Raw genomic sequence first — 20,702 nt, forward strand, 5'->3', positions numbered from 1 at the left:
GATACTAAAAGGTATCAGATAGATTATATAATGGTAAGACAGAGATTTAGGAACCAGGTTTTAAATTGTAAGACATTTCCAGGGGCGGATGTGGACTCTGACCACAATCTATTGGTTATGACCTGTAGATTAAAACTGAAGAAACTGCAAAAAGGTGGGAATTTAAGGAGATGGGACCTGGATAAACTAAAAGAACCAGAGGTTGTACAGAGATTCAGGGAGAGCATAAGGGAGCAATTGACAGGAATGGGGGAAATAAATACAGTGGAAGAAGAATGGGTAGCTTTGAGGGATGAAGTAGTGAAGGCAGCAGAGGATCAAGTAGGTAAAAAGACGAGGGCTAGTAGAAATCCTTGGGTAACAGAAGAAATATTGAATTTAATTGATGAAAGGAGAAAATATAAAAATGCAGTAAGTGAAACAGGCAAAAAGGAATACAAACGTCTCAAAAATGAGATCGACAGGAAGTGCAAAATGGCTAAGCAGGGATGGCTAGAGGACAAATGTAAGGATGTAGAGGCCTATCTCACTAGGGGTAAGATAGATACCGCCTACAGGAAAATTAAAGAGACCTTTGGAGATAAGAGAACGACTTGTATAAATATCAAGAGCTCAGATGGAAACCCAGTTCTACGCAAAGAAGGGAAAGCAGAAAGGTGGAAGGAGTATATAGAGGGTCTATACAAGGGCAATGTACTTGAGGACAATATTATGGAAATGGAAGAGGATGTAGATGAAGATGAAATGGGAGATATGATACTGCGTGAAGAGTTTGACAGAGCACTGAAAGACCTGAGGCGAAACAAGGCCCCCGGAGTAGACAATATTCCATTGGAACTACTGACGGCCGTGGGAGAGCCAGTACTGACAAAACTCTACCATCTGGTGAGCAAGATGTATGAAACAGGCGAAATACCCTCAGACTTCAAGAAGAATATAATAATTCCAATCCCACAGAAAGCAGGTGTTGACAGATGTGAAAATTACCGAACTATCAGCTTAATAAGTCACAGCTGCAAAATACTAACACAAATTTTTTACAGACGAATGGAAAAACTAGTAGAAGCCAACCTCGGGGAAGATCAGTTTGGATTCCGTAGAAACACTGGAACACGTGAGGCAATACTGACCTTACGACTTATCTTAGAAGAAAGATTAAGGAAAGGCAAACCTACGTTTCTAGCATTTGTAGACTTAGAGAAAGCTTTTGACAATGTTGACTGGAATACTCTCTTTCAAATTCTAAAGGTGGCAGGGGTAAAATATGGGGAGCGAAAGGCTATTTACAATTTGTACAGAAACCAAATGGCGGTTATAAGAGTCGAGGGACATGAAAGGGAAGCAGTGGTTGGGAAGGGAGTAAGACAGGGTTGTAGCCTCTCCCCGATGTTGTTCAATCTGTATATTGAGCAAGCAGTAAAGGAAACAAAAGAAAAATTCGGAGTAGGTATTAAAATTCATGGAGAAGAAATAAAAACTTTGAGGTTCGCCGATGACATTGTAATTCTGTCAGAGACAGCAAAGGACTTGGAAGAGCAGTTGAATGGAATGGACAGTGTCTTGAAAGGAGGATATAAGATGAACATCAACAAAAGCAAAACAAGGATAATGGAATTTAGTCTAATTAAGTCGGGTGATGCTGAGGGAATTAGATTAGGAAATGAGGCACTTAAAGTAGTAAAGGAGTTTTGCTATTTGGGGAGCAAAATAACTGATGATGGTCGAAGTAGAGAGGATATAAAATGTAGGCTGGCAATGGCAAGGAAAGCGTTTCTGAAGAAGAGAAATTTGTTAACACCCAGTATTGATTTAAGTGTCAGGAAGTCATTTCTGAAAGTATTCGTATGGATTGTAGCCATGTATGGAAGTGAAACATGGACGATAAATAGTTTGGACAAGAAGAGAATAGAAGCTTTCGAAATGTGGTGCTACAGAAGAATGCTGAAGATTAGATGGGTAGATCACATAACTAATGAGGAAGTATTGAATAGGATTGGGGAGAAGAGAAGTTTGTGGCACAACTTGACCAGAAGAAGGGATCGGTTGGTAGGACATGTTCTGAGGCATCAAGGGATCACCAATTTAGTATTGGAGGGCAGCGTGGAGGGTAAAAATCGTAGAGGGAGACCAAGAGATGAATACACTAAGCAGATTCAGAAGGATGTAGGTTGCAGTAGGTACTGGGAGATGAAAAAGCTTGCACAGGATAGAGTAGCATGGAGAGCTGCATCAAACCAGTCTCAGGACTGAAGACCACAACAACAACAACAACAACAATAATCAATGTGGCCTTAGTGTATGTAAGCATATAAAATTTATTGATTTCACACATAAAAATACCTGTCTATGCATGAGAAAATGCCTCCACACAGTAGGTCACAAGTTTTGATCAGACATCCTGCAGTCTGGATGATATGCATGAATGGCTAAATTTGACGCTCAAGTAGCTACGGCCTGCCTTGAGTATACTTCATACTGTCTATCAAAGATTAAGTTTTAATGGTGTTTATGCCGAAATGCTGTATATGTTCTCAAGAATTTCTCCTTAAAATGTAAGTATATTGTTCAATTGCTACATAAAACTGTACACCATGCACCTTTCTTGCTGTCTATTGCTTTGTGAATTATCAACATCTTTTACTCCTCAGTGATTACTTCCACTCAGAAATGTGCCTCACAATCTTTGAGGAACAATATCTGGTTCACATTTCTGCTACATCTGTACTTTGGCAATGAAATTTCTGTTGCTGGCAAGCCTAGGGGAGTTTGTCTTATCTAAGGGCTACTGTTACTTTCATTTACAGTTTATTACTGTAATCTCCCATTATATCTGTTCAATCACCTGTTCTTGCACAATATTAATCTGTGCACAGGCTTTATCAAAATTCATGTGTATCCATAGCAATTTCTCTCTGACTCTCACTTTTAGATCTCGTGATGATGCACACTCTTTTTCAGCTGCTGAGATTTGTTCACTTTCTCATTGCAGGTTTTCATTTATACTGGTTATTTCTTGCATGAAAATATAAATCTCATCATCTATTACTTCTTGTGTTTCTTTCTGCTCTTTCCCAAATTTACTATAAGTTTCTGCCTTGAAATCTTTCGTATCTTTGGTAGAATATTTTCACATCTCTCTAAGATCTAGGAACTGGTTAGTTTTATTTGAGCATTAATGTAATCTTCTCAGAAGTAATGTTGGATGTTTACTTTATAAGACTTCAGTAAATATTTGGGTTATCAGTTGACAAAGGTTTGGGCAGTCACGTACTTTCATAATGATTTTCCATTTTATTTCTAATCCTGTAATTTGTTCATCTGTTTCCCCTTCATTCGCTTTAACTCCTGTAGGGAATACTATCTCCCTATCTTTCATTGCTGAATTCATATTTACAATTCTCACTGGAACCCACATTAATTTTTGTTCTACACCACAAAATAATGAACTACATGCAATTTTTACTCTGTTGCTTTTTTCAAGCAATTCAGTAAAAGAAACATTCCCTAATTTCATGATGAAATCATGATGAAACAATATCAGAATTACATGCACAACCCACCAACGAACAACATGTCCTCATGCAATCCACCTGTAAGTTTATTGCCAACAGCTTGCTGAGTCAATCTGTTAATCTGTTAGCTGATGTTTATTTCAAACAAAATTTGTGGCAATCCAGAAAATGGACATATAATATCACATTGGGCAAATTGAGCTATGGCCATTCATGCTACATGCTACAAGGGTGGTTTGAAAAGTTCTCGAAATCACCACAAAAGGTCAGCACTAGCACAAAGAGTTTTTCCAAGTTACATTCACTGAACTGTTGGCTGTAAAAAAGGTGGCATGTCAGTGGTCTTGGAAGACAGCTGTGGCAGTGACGTGGCTCTGCTGTTCCCACATAGTGATTAGATTTGAGCAGTGATTAAGTAGTTCCTAATGAAAGGTATGAAAGCAAATTACATTCATGCCGATTTCCAGAATGCGCTTGTGGGGGGGGGGGGGGGGGAGGGGGAGGGGAGGACTGCTTCTTCATATTCGTTGCCAAGTGGACAAATGAACAAATGAATTTAGTGCACAAAATGGTCTTGGAGGATCGCCAATTGAAAGTGCATGAAATTGTTGAGGCTTGCCAGATGTGATTTGAAATGGTATATCACATTTTAACTGAAGAATTAGAAATGAAAGAATTATCTGCAAGATGGGTGCCGCGACTCTTGATACTGGATTAAAAATGTGCCGTCGCCATGGCAAAAATTACACGAACTAAGGTACGAGTTGTTACCACACCTGCCTTATTTACCTGATGTGGCTCTCTTAAACTTCCATCTGCTCCCAAAACTGAAAATTTTTCTTGGTGGACAAAGATTCACTTGAAACAAAGAATTGACAGCCAGAGGTGATAACAATTTTGCAGGCCTGGAGGAAACTCATTTTTGAGATGGGATCAAGGCACTAGAACATCGTCGGACCATGTCCATTAATCTACAAGGAGAATACATTGAAAAATAAAATAAGTTTCAGTGATTTAAGTACTTTTTCCTATCCCATTCTGAGGACTTTTCAAACCACCCTCGTATTATGGGGACGTCCTTACAAATTGGATTCCACTTTGTAACCTCCAGTTATGTGGTGATGCATTAGTTAAACACCAAGTTTGGGAAGTTAACTGTATTTATTAACTGTGAAATAATAGCATTTGAGTGAAGTATATGTAATTAGTAATAAATAAATATTGTAGTGCACAAGCTGCGGGAATGTAAATGTATCACATTACAATTATTTTATTTCCAATAAGCATATTGTTTTGGAACCATGGTTAGTGAATTTCATTTACTGCCTACAAAAACCAATTATGAAAGAGTATTGTTCCATTACACACTAAAATTAAAACATGAAAACAATAATACACCCATTTGTTAATGAATATTGCAGGGTCCTATTTCCTAGCTTTTAATTATTACTCCGAGACAAATGGTAGAAGGGTTGTTACTGGAGTGATTGAGCACAATTTGTTACCAGGTGCACCAGGTGCAGCACAGTGGTGAGCTGACATCGCGAGGCTCTTGTGACATCATCTCCCAGGTGGCTGTTGCAACTGCAGTGATGGAGGCCGCGGCGTCTGGGTGGAACTGAACATGTGGCTGCCAGCTATTATTGCTTAATCACAAAAGCAAGGTCTTGTACAACCTCCCAGCCTCCCAGAAAATGTTGGTGGACCTCACCTCAGTCATAGCAGCAAAGTGTGCCATGAAACCTACTGTTCTGCAAAATCAGCTATGGGTTTCCCGATACCTCTCTCTCTCTCTCTCTCTCTCTCTCTCTCTCTCTCTGTGTGCGTGTGCATGTGCGTGTGCGTGTAGGAGGGCACAATATAGTTCCTCTCCGAAAGCATTCCTGTGTTACACTGGGTAAAGTAAAGTTCCCACAAAGGCGTTCCCATACTACACTGGTTAACATTTCGTTTCTCCAGTATCTGAATGCTCAGCATCCTTCCATGTTACCAATTTTTCAGTTATATTCAACAAATGCCTTTACTGTGCAAATATTACTCCACTGCAGTCCAACTACATGCTTTGGTTTGGGGTGGTGGTCTTCAGTGGCAAAGCTTTCCTGCCTTTAACCCAAAAATATTACTATCTTTAAAAGAGAACAATCCTACCAATCTAGCTTCGGATACCAATGATTTCACATCATCTATGTACACAACACACTGATCCTGCTAAATAACACCACACACATGTGTGTTGATATATACCATACTTCAGTTACTTATTGTCTGCAGTATACCTCAAATGGATTTGTCGTTTGTGCTTCTCCTTAATTTATATTCACTTGTGGTATAGAGGGGGCAAAATTTAACACTGATACAAAACACGCATCACAAGAAATGCTGTAAAACACTACTTTGATGTTCCATTCAGTTGCTGTCATATGTCAGCACATGCATATCTCCCACGTGCTCTGTCCATGGGTACTTCAATGTGTCATTATGTTTGAGTGAGTGAGAAGAGCAGATGCTTTAGTCACCAACTGGATGCAACAAAAAATTAGATTCATGATAAAACAGTATATTTTTCATTGTCAATTCATGCAAAATGTGTGGAACTATTTGTGCAAGAGTTCCAGACTGGAAGTGTTTTGCTGAAATCTACAGTAAAGTGCCATTATGTATTAGAAAATTCCCATCAGTACTTTGAAGAACCATTGCATAACCTCAAGACTGGTGTTCAGCACATTATGTCTGGTGTCGGCATCTTAACACGAGTCTGTCTACGAACTGTTAATGCTAACTACAAAGTTCTGAAACTGTGTAATCCGTATGTTGATCAACTCACAAAAGACAAATGACTGTATGTATATTTTCAACATGATGGAGAAACAGCACACACCACCTTGACAAACTTGTCAAGCATGTATGAGGTGTTTGGTGAGGATAGGACGATCAGCAGAGGCCATAGAATCTCTCCACTTGTGACTTTTACCTGTGGAGCAAACTGAACAGCCAAGTGTTCTCAAATAATCCTCACACACCAGAAACACTATTTTTGCTATCCCTCGGGCAGAGCTGGTATATGTCTCTCAAACAGTCAGATAGATCAAGCACAGTGCTGCATCAACATCGACTGTGTTCATTTACAGGTTATTCTGCGATGTTCATTAACACTTAAGGGTCAACCTTGTGTCAGTCTTATAATTTTCTTGGGACAGTTTTATATTTTTCAGCCTGTAATTTCACTGTAATACTACCTAATCCCAAGTACTTATTCTGTATCATTAAAGGAATCAACATGGCTTTCTCAAAAACAAGAGTCTGTAAAACTCTGCTGTCTATGTTCACAGGATCCTGTGTATTGCACACACAGAAACTGAAGTAGATGCTTTTTTTGTTCAGAACTCAGAATTCATTCAGTGCAGTTCTGCACTTCTATTTAGTGAACAAAATATGAGCTAACTGTATATCAGACCCGATTTGTGATTAGATTCACGACTTCCTAGATCATATTCAACTAGTCATCCTCAAAGTATGGCAGTGCCCCAGAGGAGTTATGTTTATCTATCACACTCACTCACTCACTCACTCACTCACTCACTCACTCACTCACTCACACCAAGAAGAAAATCGCAGAAGTTTGAGTTTATATGGAGGCTTATGGACAGTATTTTTTTTATGTACAGTTAATGACAGACAGGAAATGGGAGAAATTATATCAGCTTTTTTACTTTCTGTCTGAAAAAGTTAACAACAAATGACACAATAAATAACAAAAATGTATGTTTTTCTACTCAGTATAATTAACTGATGGCTCAGGACAACTATGTTAATTACTATACTGTTCCTGATAAACAATGAATGTTTTCCTGTGATAATATGATTTTAAATATGTTTTCCAGTCAGCCATCTTATGACAACCCCTAATTTTAGATACTTTCTAAACAATCCCAACCAACAAAGACAGCATTACTGTTGCCCAAATATCGCATATGACATTTGCAAAACAAGGTTGTTCAGACAGCAAGGTGTGAGGTTTCAGAGGCATCCCCCTGTTGTCAGTTGTGTAAGTAACCAATTATCAATATTTTCTGGAGATATCGATGACTGAATTATGAGGAGCTACAATAAAATACTTTGCTTTAGGTTGTTTAAATCCATAGCAAATAGAAATCAAATTAAAAATCTAAAATGAAGATTCTTCCCCTCTGTAAACAATAGTTAATGAGTAACTTGTTGAATTTAAGTATAGTCACGCATCTAATGAAGATGAGATGGTTTGCAATGCCAACACTTATATGACTGATAAACCTCTGGCAAAAATTCGTAACTCCGTGGAAACTGACCGAGTGTTGCAATATTAGAAAGGTCTTAATAGACAACATCTACCACATTTTGCATAAAATATAGTGTACGACAAAGTTTTGTGCGAAATACATGCAGCACCTGTCAACAACTGATCAAATACACACTGAACTGAAATTTTAAAGTCTTTGTTTAAGCAAATTAATGTCTGTGTAACATTAAATAATGCAAGATGAACCGTGGGTTCATCATTACATGCCAGAGGTAATGGAGCACTTCAAAGAGTGGGTGAAAATGAGGTTAAAATGCACCGGTCCAATGATTCTACCAGTAAGAAAGAGTCACAGCTGCTGTTTTCTGGGATTCTTGTAGCATGGTGCTCAGGGGCTGTGTCCACATGGGAAAACCATCACCAGAGACTATCACAATTAATTACAGAACAAATTAAAATATGCTATTTACACTACATAAAACTGCATCTTGCAGAAACAAAGAGAGTGCTCTTCTATTACAAAAACATATTCCCAAACATGCCTTTTAGCAGAGTTGCAAAACTACATGACCTTCACCTCAAGGTGCTTCTAAATCTGTATTATTCACCAGATTTGGCTCCTAGTGATTATTTTTTGTTTACCAGGTCTAAAGGAATATCTGGATACACTAAGATTCACTTCAAGTGATAAGCCTGGAGTTGCATGTGTTTTGCACAGCTAGACGAATGTTATCTTACTGTGTGTATTAAAAATTTTGATTCATTAGAGTAACTGTACTGATTTACTATATGACTATGCTGAAAAACATTCTCCTTAAATTGTGTACTTTCTTTGTCAGACTAAAATATTTTTTAATGTATCACATTTTTACAGTTCTGGCACTTTATTTTTATATTCCTTGTGCTCTGAACTCATATTTAAACATCATTTTTATGTATTCACTAATTTTTTCCCTTTGTCTCATTTTTTTATGCTCACATGTCAATAAGAATGCATTTAGTTCAGAAATATGTTTAGTGCATTAAAATAATAATTTTGCTGCACTTGCTTATAAGCCAAATTTTACCAAGTGACTGATAGGATTAATTTCTGTCTTTACTGTAGAGACATGTTCTTTGATGATTAAATTGTTCATGCTTCTGCAACTACCAGGTTGGAAGTTGCATTAGCCATAAGATACATTGCTGGCCACTTTCAGTAGCAAAGTATTGAGACCGGTAAGTAACAAATCTCTGACTATAAAAAAAAATCATGAAAGGACTAACTGATAACTTTGTTTTGTTGCCTATAGCTTCATGTATTGTAAATATTCATCAAGTCATCTCTCTTCAGTAACCGTCACATCACACATGAGTCTTCCCATCTCATGATGTACTTTTCTTTCATAACCATGTGCCTGTTCTGCACAAGAATGCTTCAAAGAACCAATAAATAAATGAATGAATGAATAAATAAATAAATAAATGAATAAATAAATAAAAAATAAAAATCAATAAAACAAAAATTTTATTAGAAAGTTTCCTTAAAAACTAGGCTTTCAGGATCTTATCTCAGAAATTGAGAATGATTATTGTCTACACTTTTGACAATATTATTGTGTTTTAGTTATTACTGTAAATACAGTATTACAATGTATTTAAATTAAATCACAAAAAACAGATTGGAATGATAACCAAAATATGTTACAAGTGCAGAAGGAGCAAGTGGGAATACTATGTAGTCAGTAATGTTGCTGCAATGTCGTATATATACTCATCTAAGTCACAGATTTCATCTCCTAATTTGACACACACACACACACACACACACACACACACACACACACACACACACACACACACACACACACAACTTGAATAATGTTTTGTGTTTTGTCTGACTTCCTTTTTTAAAATAAAGCTGATTACATTATATTACAAATCACCTTTCGTTTCTCTACATCCTCTTTCACATGCCCCTCTACTGGTAGACTTTCCAATTCTGCTTTAGTAAGCACACTCCGTATGTGGACAATTTCCTCCAGTGTGAGAGAGAGGCACTCCATGGCTTGCTGCCAGTTTTTCTGCAAAAGTAAGAAGAACTGGTGTCATCCCAACAATAAGCAATGTAATAAAAATTCTTAAATTCATTTTTCAGTGATGAGCTAAAGCTTTATGGTCAATGTGGATGGAGAAAAAATGCTATTTTGACAATTTGGTTTGCCACAACTCTTTCACACATTTTTGCTAATCCAGAAATACAACTAAAAACTAGCACATTTCAGCAAAACTAACCGAATGCAGCAGCTCATCTTGCAGGGAAGACCTCGACCACGACATCTCAGGAAGTGTATTTCCTAATCCCAGCATGCCTGTATCTGTACCCGCTTCTGAACTTGCCGACGATGGGGTAGGGCCCCTAGATTGTGGCCTCGAATGTGGCACTGACTGGCTACCCAGGCCAGCTTCTGCTGCCAACTGCTGTTGCTGCGGATTACACACGACGATTGTGTGCCTCCGCATTGAAGCCCGGCGACTTGGACACTGCGTTGCGAGGTCGTACGCTGTAAGATAACAAAATATTATCAGCCTCTTTTAACTGAAATTAAAATTTTTTGCTAGCCCTTCACAAATAACATCAAATAATCATCATAAAAAACTACAGTTAACTGAATTAGTATGATAAATTTCTCTCTTCTTTCTTGCTTCATCATTTTGGGTAAATAATCAGGCTTTCAGTTATGGAAAAAAACATCAAAAGCATAAGCTTTTTATATAAACCTCTTGCAACAAGAAATCTGAGAATTTTTTTGCCACTGCTGACTTCTTGTTAGTCCAGCAGAGAGAGAGAGAGAGAGAGAGAGAGAGAGAGAGAGAGAGAGAGAGAGAGAATTACGTTCCCTGATGTTGGAGTCAGAGAATGGATAATATAAGTTCTACTAGCAATCTTTGCATGTCATTGTTGGGTGACCACTAAGGTGTTTGATAAGAAAACCATAATCTCCAATGGTTTGTTTCGAACTGGTTGTGCTCGCTCGACTCAGTATGCCGCAACAAACTATCTCTGTGTTTTTTTCTCTGCCACATTCCAAGCAATGATACTTCATGGCTTTCTTTGGTTTAAACACAAAGGGTTCCATTCATGTTGGTGATTATATTGGGGACCACCTTAATGAACATTTTGAGTAAGAACTGAATGGTTATACTCATGGGATTGGGTGACTGGGTGGTAGGCATGACATTATATATGACACCAAAGGACAGCCACCTTTGCAGCAATGCATAGCGTCTCATTTTACAAAACTGTAGTCACCACCTGCATGGAGTTTGTAGTTAGGCTTGTCCTTGCAGCACTGGAGCTGTGGGCAAATGCCTTGTAATCCAACAATTTTTATAGCAACTCACAATGTGTCACTACCATCTCTTCTGACCGTCCAATACGACATTTTAAACAAAGATTTAAAAGCACAGTTCCATACAATAACAGAATCGATATTTAACATTACCGTCACAGAATAATACTCTCCTGTATCATAGTTTCACGTTATTAATTTTGTCAGAATGATTAAAATATGTTCTTTGTATGATATCACAGTTACTAAAATATGAATATTATTTTATCCATTCCTGACAATCTTGGAATGACTGTTTGTTCAACATATAATCAACATAAAGTTACATGAAAATGAGATATTGAAGATCATGAGTTCCTGCCATTAAATTAATCGTAAAGCATAATCGAACAACGTCAAATTTTGGCAGTAGGACACACATCCACATTTACCAAACAAGGGGAGAGAGTTGTCATAATGTGTACCATCTGTCAGACAAGTCAAGCTAAATTATGTATGTATAACAGGTGCAAAATATATCAGTGACTGCACATTTTAAAAAAATAATTAAAAATCACCCAACACTTGTTACACTCAAAAAGTACTACCATGCCTATAAAAATGAAAAATTTCTAAATATTTTAGAAGCTTTATATAACAACAAACAAGATAAAAAACATTTAGTAAATTAATAGACAAACAGAAAATTTTGCTGTCTATTGTTAATTAATCTATAAAGCAAATACTAAAGCATGCAAAATTAACTTTTATCACATTTATTCTAATCATGCTCATATGTAAACTAAAGTTGCTAGCCTTATAAACTTATACTGAATGCAAACAAAATTTCATATTTAATTATACTAACTATTATGAACAACATTTATAAAGCTTTTATGCAGTTTAGTGGCATTTCTGTTGACACAACTGTTTTCATCATTTAAGCTGACAATATTTGTAACTGTTTGAGAAGTATACGCCGAAGATGTTAAGGGAACTCCACAGATGTTGACAAACTCTGGTTAATTTTAACAGTTTATAGTGTTTTAAAATGAAGTTTTCTCCTCACACATCTAGCCAAAACAAGCCCATCACTTAATGATGTATCTTCTGCCATCAACTGTACTTGCTCAGTTATGACTGCTTGAGCAAACAGCTTTGTAACAATATTATGTTTAACGCTGTTTTACTGTTCCAACCTCTCTCATTAAATACATAACATATCGCATGTATAGAGACAAAATGCCAGTATGACAGCTCTGCTCTTAACAAGTGTCTCAGCCTCTGTTGTTTTCAGTGTAGGTCACAGATGGATTATACCAGTTTGCAGATGGTGCAGTACACAACTTTCAACTGATTACTCAATTCTGTTTAGATCAGAAGTCTGAGCCAGCCATTGAATGCCATTTTTCCCAATTTAATCAAATAACTTGATTAGAATCTTTGTTGTCCTAAAAATAATCTTTGTCAAATTGGGCTTCCTTAGGAGACTCATATTAATGTCAAAAAACATTCAAAAATAAAAGGGCTAGTACCCAGTTGTCAACCCAAGATGTCTAGAAGAGAATTTAGTGGCAATGAACCTTTATAATTGCATTTCTCCATGTAACGGTGTGTGAAAACACCCTTTGACAAGTGATACAAGTGCTGTTGTTGCTTCCAAATTTCAATTTCAAGTCTATAACTACAGCATTCAAGGTAGCATGCCCATTTGACCTTGCCCCTTGCATCAGCATCAGTTTTCTTAAGTTGATACTTTCCTTGTATTCCCTAGTCATCATGATTCATAAAACAATGAGCATCTCATTCCACTGTTGCTTAATCCACTGCCAAGTGCAGTACCTGAAACACCCAAAATGTCACTGAGGGAATGAGTAATTCAGTGAGTAACTGTAACCATGACCCTCTCAGCCTTAGTAAATGTGGACTTTATACAGTTATGAAATGCTAGTGGCATTTGAAGCCATGAGAGAGTTCGACAAGTCGTCTCCTTTACTAACAAATTATTTATAATCTAGATGACAGTTTTGTGAACTACTCTGCTACAGTGTAACCTTTCTGAACAAATTGCACAGAACAATTCAGTTCTTGTGATCTTCGAAAACTATTCATAGAGTGGGACCAGATGCTTTTAATGCATCATTATACAAGGTGTTTCAGTTACAGTATGCAAAACTGATATTAGACATAAGGGCCAGTATACTGAGCTTTTGATACAGGGAACTTGTGAACTGACCAAGTTGTTGTGAACTGTTATTTATTAACAATAAATTATCACTCTGTTATAAGTAACAGTGTAATGGAATACCATGCCAATAATAAACCATTGTTAATTGCATAAATGCATATCAGCAATGAATGTTCACAGTAATGGCTACCAACACTGATGCAAGCATGGTAATAAAATTTTATCAGATTAGGTTACATCCATTCAAGCGCACATATTGTGGATTCCGTAACATGAAATAATAGTCTGGACAATAACGTCCACAAATCTGTATCTACTGGTATCTACTATACACAAGATTTCAGATCTCTTTGTATGAATAATTTACATTGTGAGAGTTTGTAAGCTTTTAGAAGAGCCATCCATCTCGTCTAGTGACCAGGAATCCGTAATCCTGCTGATATCTACACTGAAGTCAGAAGTTGCATAATCATGCTGCTGCCACATTCTGATGGATATGTAGAAGAACGTCCATTAATGGCACAGGTAAAATATGTTCCCTGAATTTCAAATTAATTTTTAATGATCAGCATGAGGCAAGGTGCAATTACTCTTTTGGTTTGTGGACTGATAGCTCAGACACAGAAATTGCACATACGTAGCTGATGCTGCTGTTTAAAATACCTTCTAGGTGAACATGGTCCTGTGTGTGTATGGAGAATGAAGTGTATGAAATATGCTTGTTATGTTCATTGCTGCACTAGTCATTGAAAATTTCACTCTTTGGGAAAAGTACCTATCAACTCTACACCATCTATCAAAATGGTTGCAAGGTTGATTTTATTCCTGGCATACAAGTGACATCAGTGCAGTGACTACAGTGGCAAATTGAATGAACAACTGCAAACAAGAGATACATGTTCTACTAATCTATTGTGAACAGGTTGTGTCGAGAAGTGGACATGCTACCATATTGTGTCAATGTGGTCGTTTCATAAATTGCAATGCAGCAACATCTCTAAATCAAGTGTTCAAAACTTTCTCCAGAATGTTTTGAAGGAGATGGACGTATGTGCAATGCTTGTTCTGCCCACCTTGACTCCTGAATACGAACAGCAATGCACGGCTGCCTCCTGTGACTTTTTGGAAAAAATTGAAGAAAATTATTGTGGATGTTATCAGTACAAACCTGCCACAAAATGACGAAGTGCAGAAATTCACATGAAGGGTTGATTCTTTTAAGACAAACAATATTTAAGCCAGTGTGACACGTGAGTTGACCAACATACCAAAGAGCAACATTTCTGACAGTTTCACATGGTTATATGAACACTCTTCGCATTGTATTCAAATGGTGGAAGACTATGTAGAACAGATGAAGCATTAAAACCATCATATTAACAGTTCTCTGTTATTTATCAATATCATTTTGAAACTTGTTAGGCTGACGAGATATCAGCTCTGTTCCTTTGTGGGACTCTTGCTCTGTCGATTGTGAACTGTAACTCTACCAACGCTTTGTAGGCCTCTCATTCAACATGTGAACAGACAGTGTTCGTCTGTATCATAAGGGATACAAAATACAAATTTTCAGTGTGTTACACTTTGACTTGTTTCGGCACTTCCTTCTCAAATGTGGGCACCAGTTATCTGCTAGTTACGAGATCCCTGTTTTCTTTGGCTGCTAATCAACAGTGCTGGATGATGCTCATTAGGAAATTGTTACCTGTAGTGTCATTATGCAGCAAGAACACTACTAGAGGTACACACCTGCAGGCTCTGTGAAACTGTTCTGGCTCTGCTCCATCAATATTGTCCAGCTCAAGAACATAATGTCTGTGATCTACACTACTGGCCATTAAAACTGCTACAGCACGAAGATGACGTACTACAGATGCGAAACTTAACTGACAGGAATAAGATGCTGTGATACGCAAATGATTAGCTTTTCAGAGCATTCACACAAGGTTGGTGCCGGTGGCAACACCAATGTGCTGACATGAGGAAAGTTTCCAACCGATTTCTCATACACAAACAGCAATTGACTGCTGTTGCCTGGTGAAACGTTGTGATGCCTCGTGTACAGAGGAGAAAAGCATGCCATCACATTTCAGACTTTGATAAAGGTCAGATTGCAGCCTATTGCGATCGCGGTTTATTGTATCGTGACACTGCTGCTCGCATTGGTCTAGGTCCAGTGTCTGTTAGCAGAATATGGAATTGGTGGGTTCAGGAGGGTAATACGGAACGCCATGCTGGATCCCAACGGCCTCTTATCACTAGCAGTCGAGATGACAGGCATCTTACCTACATGGCTGCAACGGATCGTGGAGCCACGTCTCGATCCCTGAGTCAACAGATGGGGACGTTTGCAAGACAACAAACATCTGCACAAACAGCTCGACGATATTTGCAGCAGCATGGACTATGAGCTCGGAGACCATGGCTGCGGTTACCCTTGACGCTGCATTACAGACAGGAGCGCCTGCGATGGTGTACTCAATGACAAACCTGGGTGGACGAATGACAAAATGCCATTTTTTGGGATGAATCCAGGTTCTGTTTACAGCATCATGACGGTCGCATCCGTGTTTGGTGACATCGTGGTGAACGTAAACTGGAAGCGTGTATTCGTCATCGCCAGACTGGCATATCACCCAGTGCGATGGTATGGGGTGCCATTGGTTACACGTCTCAGTCACCTCTTGTTCGCACTGAAGGCACTTTGAACAGTGGACGTTACGACCCGTGGCTGTACCCTTCATTCGATCCCTGCAAAACCCTACATTTCAGCAGGATAATGCACGACAGCATGTTGCAGGTCCTGTGCGGACCTTTCTGGATACAGAAAATGTTCGACTGCTGCCCTGGTCAGCACATTCTCCAGATCTCTCACCAATTGAAAACGTCTGTTCAATGCTGGCTGTGCAACTGGCTGGTCACAATACGCCAGTCACTACTCTTGTTGAACTGTGGTATCCTGTTGAAGCTGCATGGGCAGCTGTACCTGTACACGCCATCCAAGCTCTGTTTCACTCAATTCCCAGGCGTATCAAGGCCGTTATTACGGCCAGAGGTGGTTGTTCTGGGTACTGATTTCTCAGGATCTATGCGCCCAAATTACGTGAAAATGTAATCACATGTCAGTTGTAGTATAATATATTTGTCCAATGAATACCCGTTTACCATCTGCATTTCTTCTTGGTGAAGCAATTTTAATGGCCAGTAGTGTATCACAAGCATGAACTGAGGTGATGTACAGTTGGGAGGGTTATCTTCTGGAGCACAGGTGAACTACAAACACATTATGGGTCACTTACTTGTTTACTACCGCATCTGTTCGACAGCCTTTAAGATCTGTACCAAAATGCTCACAATAATAGCCCCCAATTTCAGTTTCACGTGATTTTACAGACACACCAGGGATACATTTCACCCACAAGAGCTTTAGGTCGCTACCGAGTAGCTCGGTCCGTCCTGGAGGGCAGATGTCTGTCGGTCGGTCAGGCCTGTGGTGGAGCGTGCGTGTTAGCCAGGCGCTCATGCTGCATGCCACACAGGACACAGACAGGCACAGGCACGTAAGACTTGGAGAGCGTACACTCGAGAGCGCTGTCCATGTAGCTGTGGTACTCGTGGTGCGTCAGGATACCTGTCCGGTGCCAGGGGTGGCGGCGACCTTCGCCACTCGAGCTGCCCTTGGTCGCTGCAGTCGACGACGCAGGGGTGGGGCCGCCGTTCCGCGTCGGCGACGTTACATCCACGTCGTCGTCTTCGTCGTCGTCATCGTCGTCACTCTGGAACAGACAGTTTGCCGCTTCAGTGAGGTGCTGCTCGGTATGTAATAGAGTGAAACATTGGCCTATTAAAGGTGCAAACCGTGCCTTAATATCTGTTGTGATTCGAGCAAATATTTTCGTTCAGAATAGACCATTATGCCTGTAATTCCTGAAACTTCCTGGCAGATTAAAACTATGTGCCGGACCGAGACTCGAACTCGGGACCTTTGCCTTTCGCAGTTAAGTGCTCTACCAACTGAGCTAACCAAGCACGACTCACGCCCCGTCCTCACAGCTTTACTTCTGCCAGTACCTCGGCTCCTACCCTCCAAACTTAACAGAAGCTCTCCTGCGAGCTTGGATAGCTCAGTTGGTAGAGCATTTGCCTGCGAAAGGCAAAGGTCCCGAATTCGAGTCTCGGTCCGGTACACAATTTTAATCTGCCATGAAGTTTCATATCAGCGCAGATTCCGCTGCCGAGTGAAAATCTCATTCTGGCATATAATTCCTGTTTTATCCCACACACATCGAGGCACGGGAGTGCATTAATTTTTCAAATATGCAAGCCCAAATTTGTTTCACTATACTGATGTAATGACACTTTGGAAAAGGAGAACCATTGTAAGAAAAAAAAAAGGCGAATGAAAAACAAACAAAATTGAAGGATTGTTTCTGGAAAATGAACTGAAACGAAAAATGTGATTTAATTGTAATTTTGTAAAAAGTTCTCCGATTTAGAGCTGAGGTCTATATCGAAGGTAACAGAAGTTACTACATGAAAACCTTCATAAAATAAAACTGTGTCGGTGTAAAGCTCTTCACAATTTATTATAAAAGTAAGCTTAATGACATTTGGCTTGTGGCATTGTTGCTACGGAGATTGGCAGCGAACTAGGAATTGTTGCAGAGGTTCTTCGTGAAGTCCTTAAATTGAAGATTCAAGATAAAAGTCCTAGTTGAGAATCTTTTAAGAAGTCAGCCTCGGGTGTGACAAAACTCTGGGAAGAGCGCTCTTCCTGAACAACTACGTAACTGCGAGCCAAAGCCTGCTTAGCGGGCGCTTAGCGACAGCTAACGGGATTGCCGCCAGCAGAGCTGAAGACTAAGTCATGTCCCACAGCTCCACTCTCATTCCCCCTTTCCTTTGTTATTTGAAAAAGTGCTGTCCTTTCAGTGTTCATTCTTTCAGAATTCGCAAACTATTTCAGCAGTATTTGTCGTAAGCTTGTCCGCTCATTACCGGTCTGTGGCAGTTATTAATTACACGGAAGAGAAGAACTAGCAAAGCACAAATCAACCAATATCTGATGATTTTTCTGTAGCTTGGGAGCACAGTCATACTGTTTAAATGACAGTTCCGCCATTTGAGTGTATAGATTGTTTATTCTATTGTACAATCACGATTTCTGGCTTTTAGCCATTTTCAAGTACCACAATGTTAAACACGATCAGACTTCTCTAAACAAAATCATTGTCCAAATACACTCTAGAGAGATAGGGGGGGGGGGGAGAGAGAGAGGGAGGGAGAGGGGGGGGGGGAGAGAGGGAGAGAGAGAGAGAGAGAGAGAGAGAGAGAGAGAGAGAGAGAGAGAGAGAGAATTATCAGAATGGGGTGGAAATCGATAAATGTGATGCACCTGGTGATAAAAACGTCAGTATAAATTTGAAAACTTAATAAACCACGTAATAATGTAGATAGAGAGGTAAAAATTGACACACATGCTTGGAATGACATGGGGTTTTATTACAATCAAAAAAATTGCAAGACGCGTGAAAGATCTCTTGCGCGCGTCGTTTGGTGATGATCGTGTGCTCAGCCGCCACTTTCGTCATGCTTGGCCTCCCAGGTCCGTGCTATTATTGGCTTCAGGGATACCTGAAGTCGCAAGTGTATCGTGATCGACCGACATCTCTAGGGATGCTGAAAGACAACATCCGACGCAAATGCCTCACCATAACTCCGGACATGCTCTACAGTGCTGTTCACAACATTATTCCTCGACTGCAGCTATTGTTGAGGAATGATGGTACACATATTGAGTATTTCCTGTAAAGATCATCATCTTTGCTTTGTCTTACTTTGTTAAGCTAATTATTGCTATTCTGATCAGATGAAGCGCCATCTGTCGGACATTTTGTGAACTTTTGTATTTTTTTGCTTCTAATAAAACCCCATGTCATTCCAAGCATGTGTGTCAATTTGTACCTCTCTATCTACATTATTCCGTGAATTATTCAGTTTTCAAATTTATACTGACTTTATCACTCGGTACATGTACAAGCAATTTCAGAAGAGCTGGATGATTTATTCGAGAGTAAGAGGTTCAATAGCTGACCAAGTCAATAACGTTTTGGTCCGCCTTTTGTCCTTATGGAAACAGTTCTTCAGCTTGACAATGATTGAGAGAGTCCAACTGGCGCGTTAGATGGTCAGAATGCCGAGATAGTTGGAGGGCCCAGCCCATAATGCCCCAAATATTCTAAATTGGGGAGATATCCGGTGACCTCGCTGCTCAACGTAGGGTCTGGCAAACGTGAAAGCGAATCATCGCTGAAGACAATTCTAACCCAATCAATGGAATTCCAGGCCGGAGACGCCTCTGGAGACGTCCTGGACAGTGGCTGGATACCAACCAGACTGTCGTCTGCCATGTGGCCCTACAACCATGAGTGATTGTCTGGGGTGCCACTTCTTTTCGTAGCGAGATCCCTTTGGTTGTCCTCCGCGGCACCCTTACTGTACAACGGTCCGTCGACTACACTCTACTCCCCGTTTTGTTGCCCATCATGACAAGCCATTCTGGGCTTAGATTTCAGCAACATAATACCTGTCCGCATATGGCGAGAGTTTCGGCTGCTCGTCTTCGTTTTTGTCAAACGCTATCTTGGCCAACAAGGTCGCTGGATCTCTCTTAACCGAGAACGTTTGGAGTAATTTGGATAGGGTGCTCCAACCATCTCGGGATTTTGCGATCTACCGCGCCAGTTTAACAGAATTTGTCACTGTATCCCCAGGAGAGCATCCAACAACTCTATAAATCAATGCCAAGCCGAGTAAGTTGTTGCTTATGGGCCACAGGTGAACCAAAACGTTACTGACTAGCTCAATTTGTGAAGCTCTCTCTCTCTTGAAAAATCATCCACTTTTTCTGAAATTGTAATTATTTGTTTGACTGTACATCATATCCATCGATTTCCGTTCTATTCGAATAATACCTTCGTGGTGCATTTTTTTTTTGTCTTAAAGTGTATATGTGGTTCATGGTGTGGGTTCCTGTAGTCATGTCTTAGTTCTGAACAACGGGCAACGTATGAGTGGCCAAGTAAGTGGTCCCGACAGTCTGGATACCAGTTACTTTGGAGTCGTGGTCACCTTTGTGCTCATACGGCAAAGACTACCAAATCCACCGGTTAGTCCCTCAGCCGTTAGGGGTAAAACCCAATGGGACTCGGGGCAAGTAAGGCTAGCAACCTGCTTCCCTGGTACTTTAAATATTATGCTGGCAACAATCAGAACAAAATGCCTCGGACCTTTGGAGGTGACGTAAGAACATTCACCGGTATACTTGGGAAGGCAGGGGAACCAGATCTGTCACTGACTATATAATAACAGATCAGGAATTCAGGAAGGCTGTGAGGGACACATGTGTATTCAGG

The 20,702-nt window shown here is 39.6% G+C and overlaps 1 protein-coding gene across 1 annotated transcript in view; it reads right to left on the reverse strand.

Moving 5' to 3' along the window:
- The window catches only part of LOC124795829 (protein spire-like), an 80,607-nt gene that overhangs the window by 29,128 nt on the left and 30,777 nt on the right, over positions 1-20,702 (reverse strand). The window contains exons 4-6 of the mRNA XM_047259911.1: positions 16,868-17,096; positions 10,063-10,331; positions 9,714-9,851 (exon numbers count right to left, since the gene is read on the reverse strand). Of these exons, the coding sequence (XP_047115867.1) occupies positions 9,714-9,851; positions 10,063-10,331; positions 16,868-17,096 (636 nt within the window). The remainder of the gene's footprint in view (positions 1-9,713; positions 9,852-10,062; positions 10,332-16,867; positions 17,097-20,702) is intronic.

This window comes from Schistocerca piceifrons, chromosome 4 (genome assembly GCF_021461385.2).
Source record: "Schistocerca piceifrons isolate TAMUIC-IGC-003096 chromosome 4, iqSchPice1.1, whole genome shotgun sequence".
NCBI lineage: Eukaryota > Metazoa > Arthropoda > Insecta > Orthoptera > Acrididae > Schistocerca > Schistocerca piceifrons.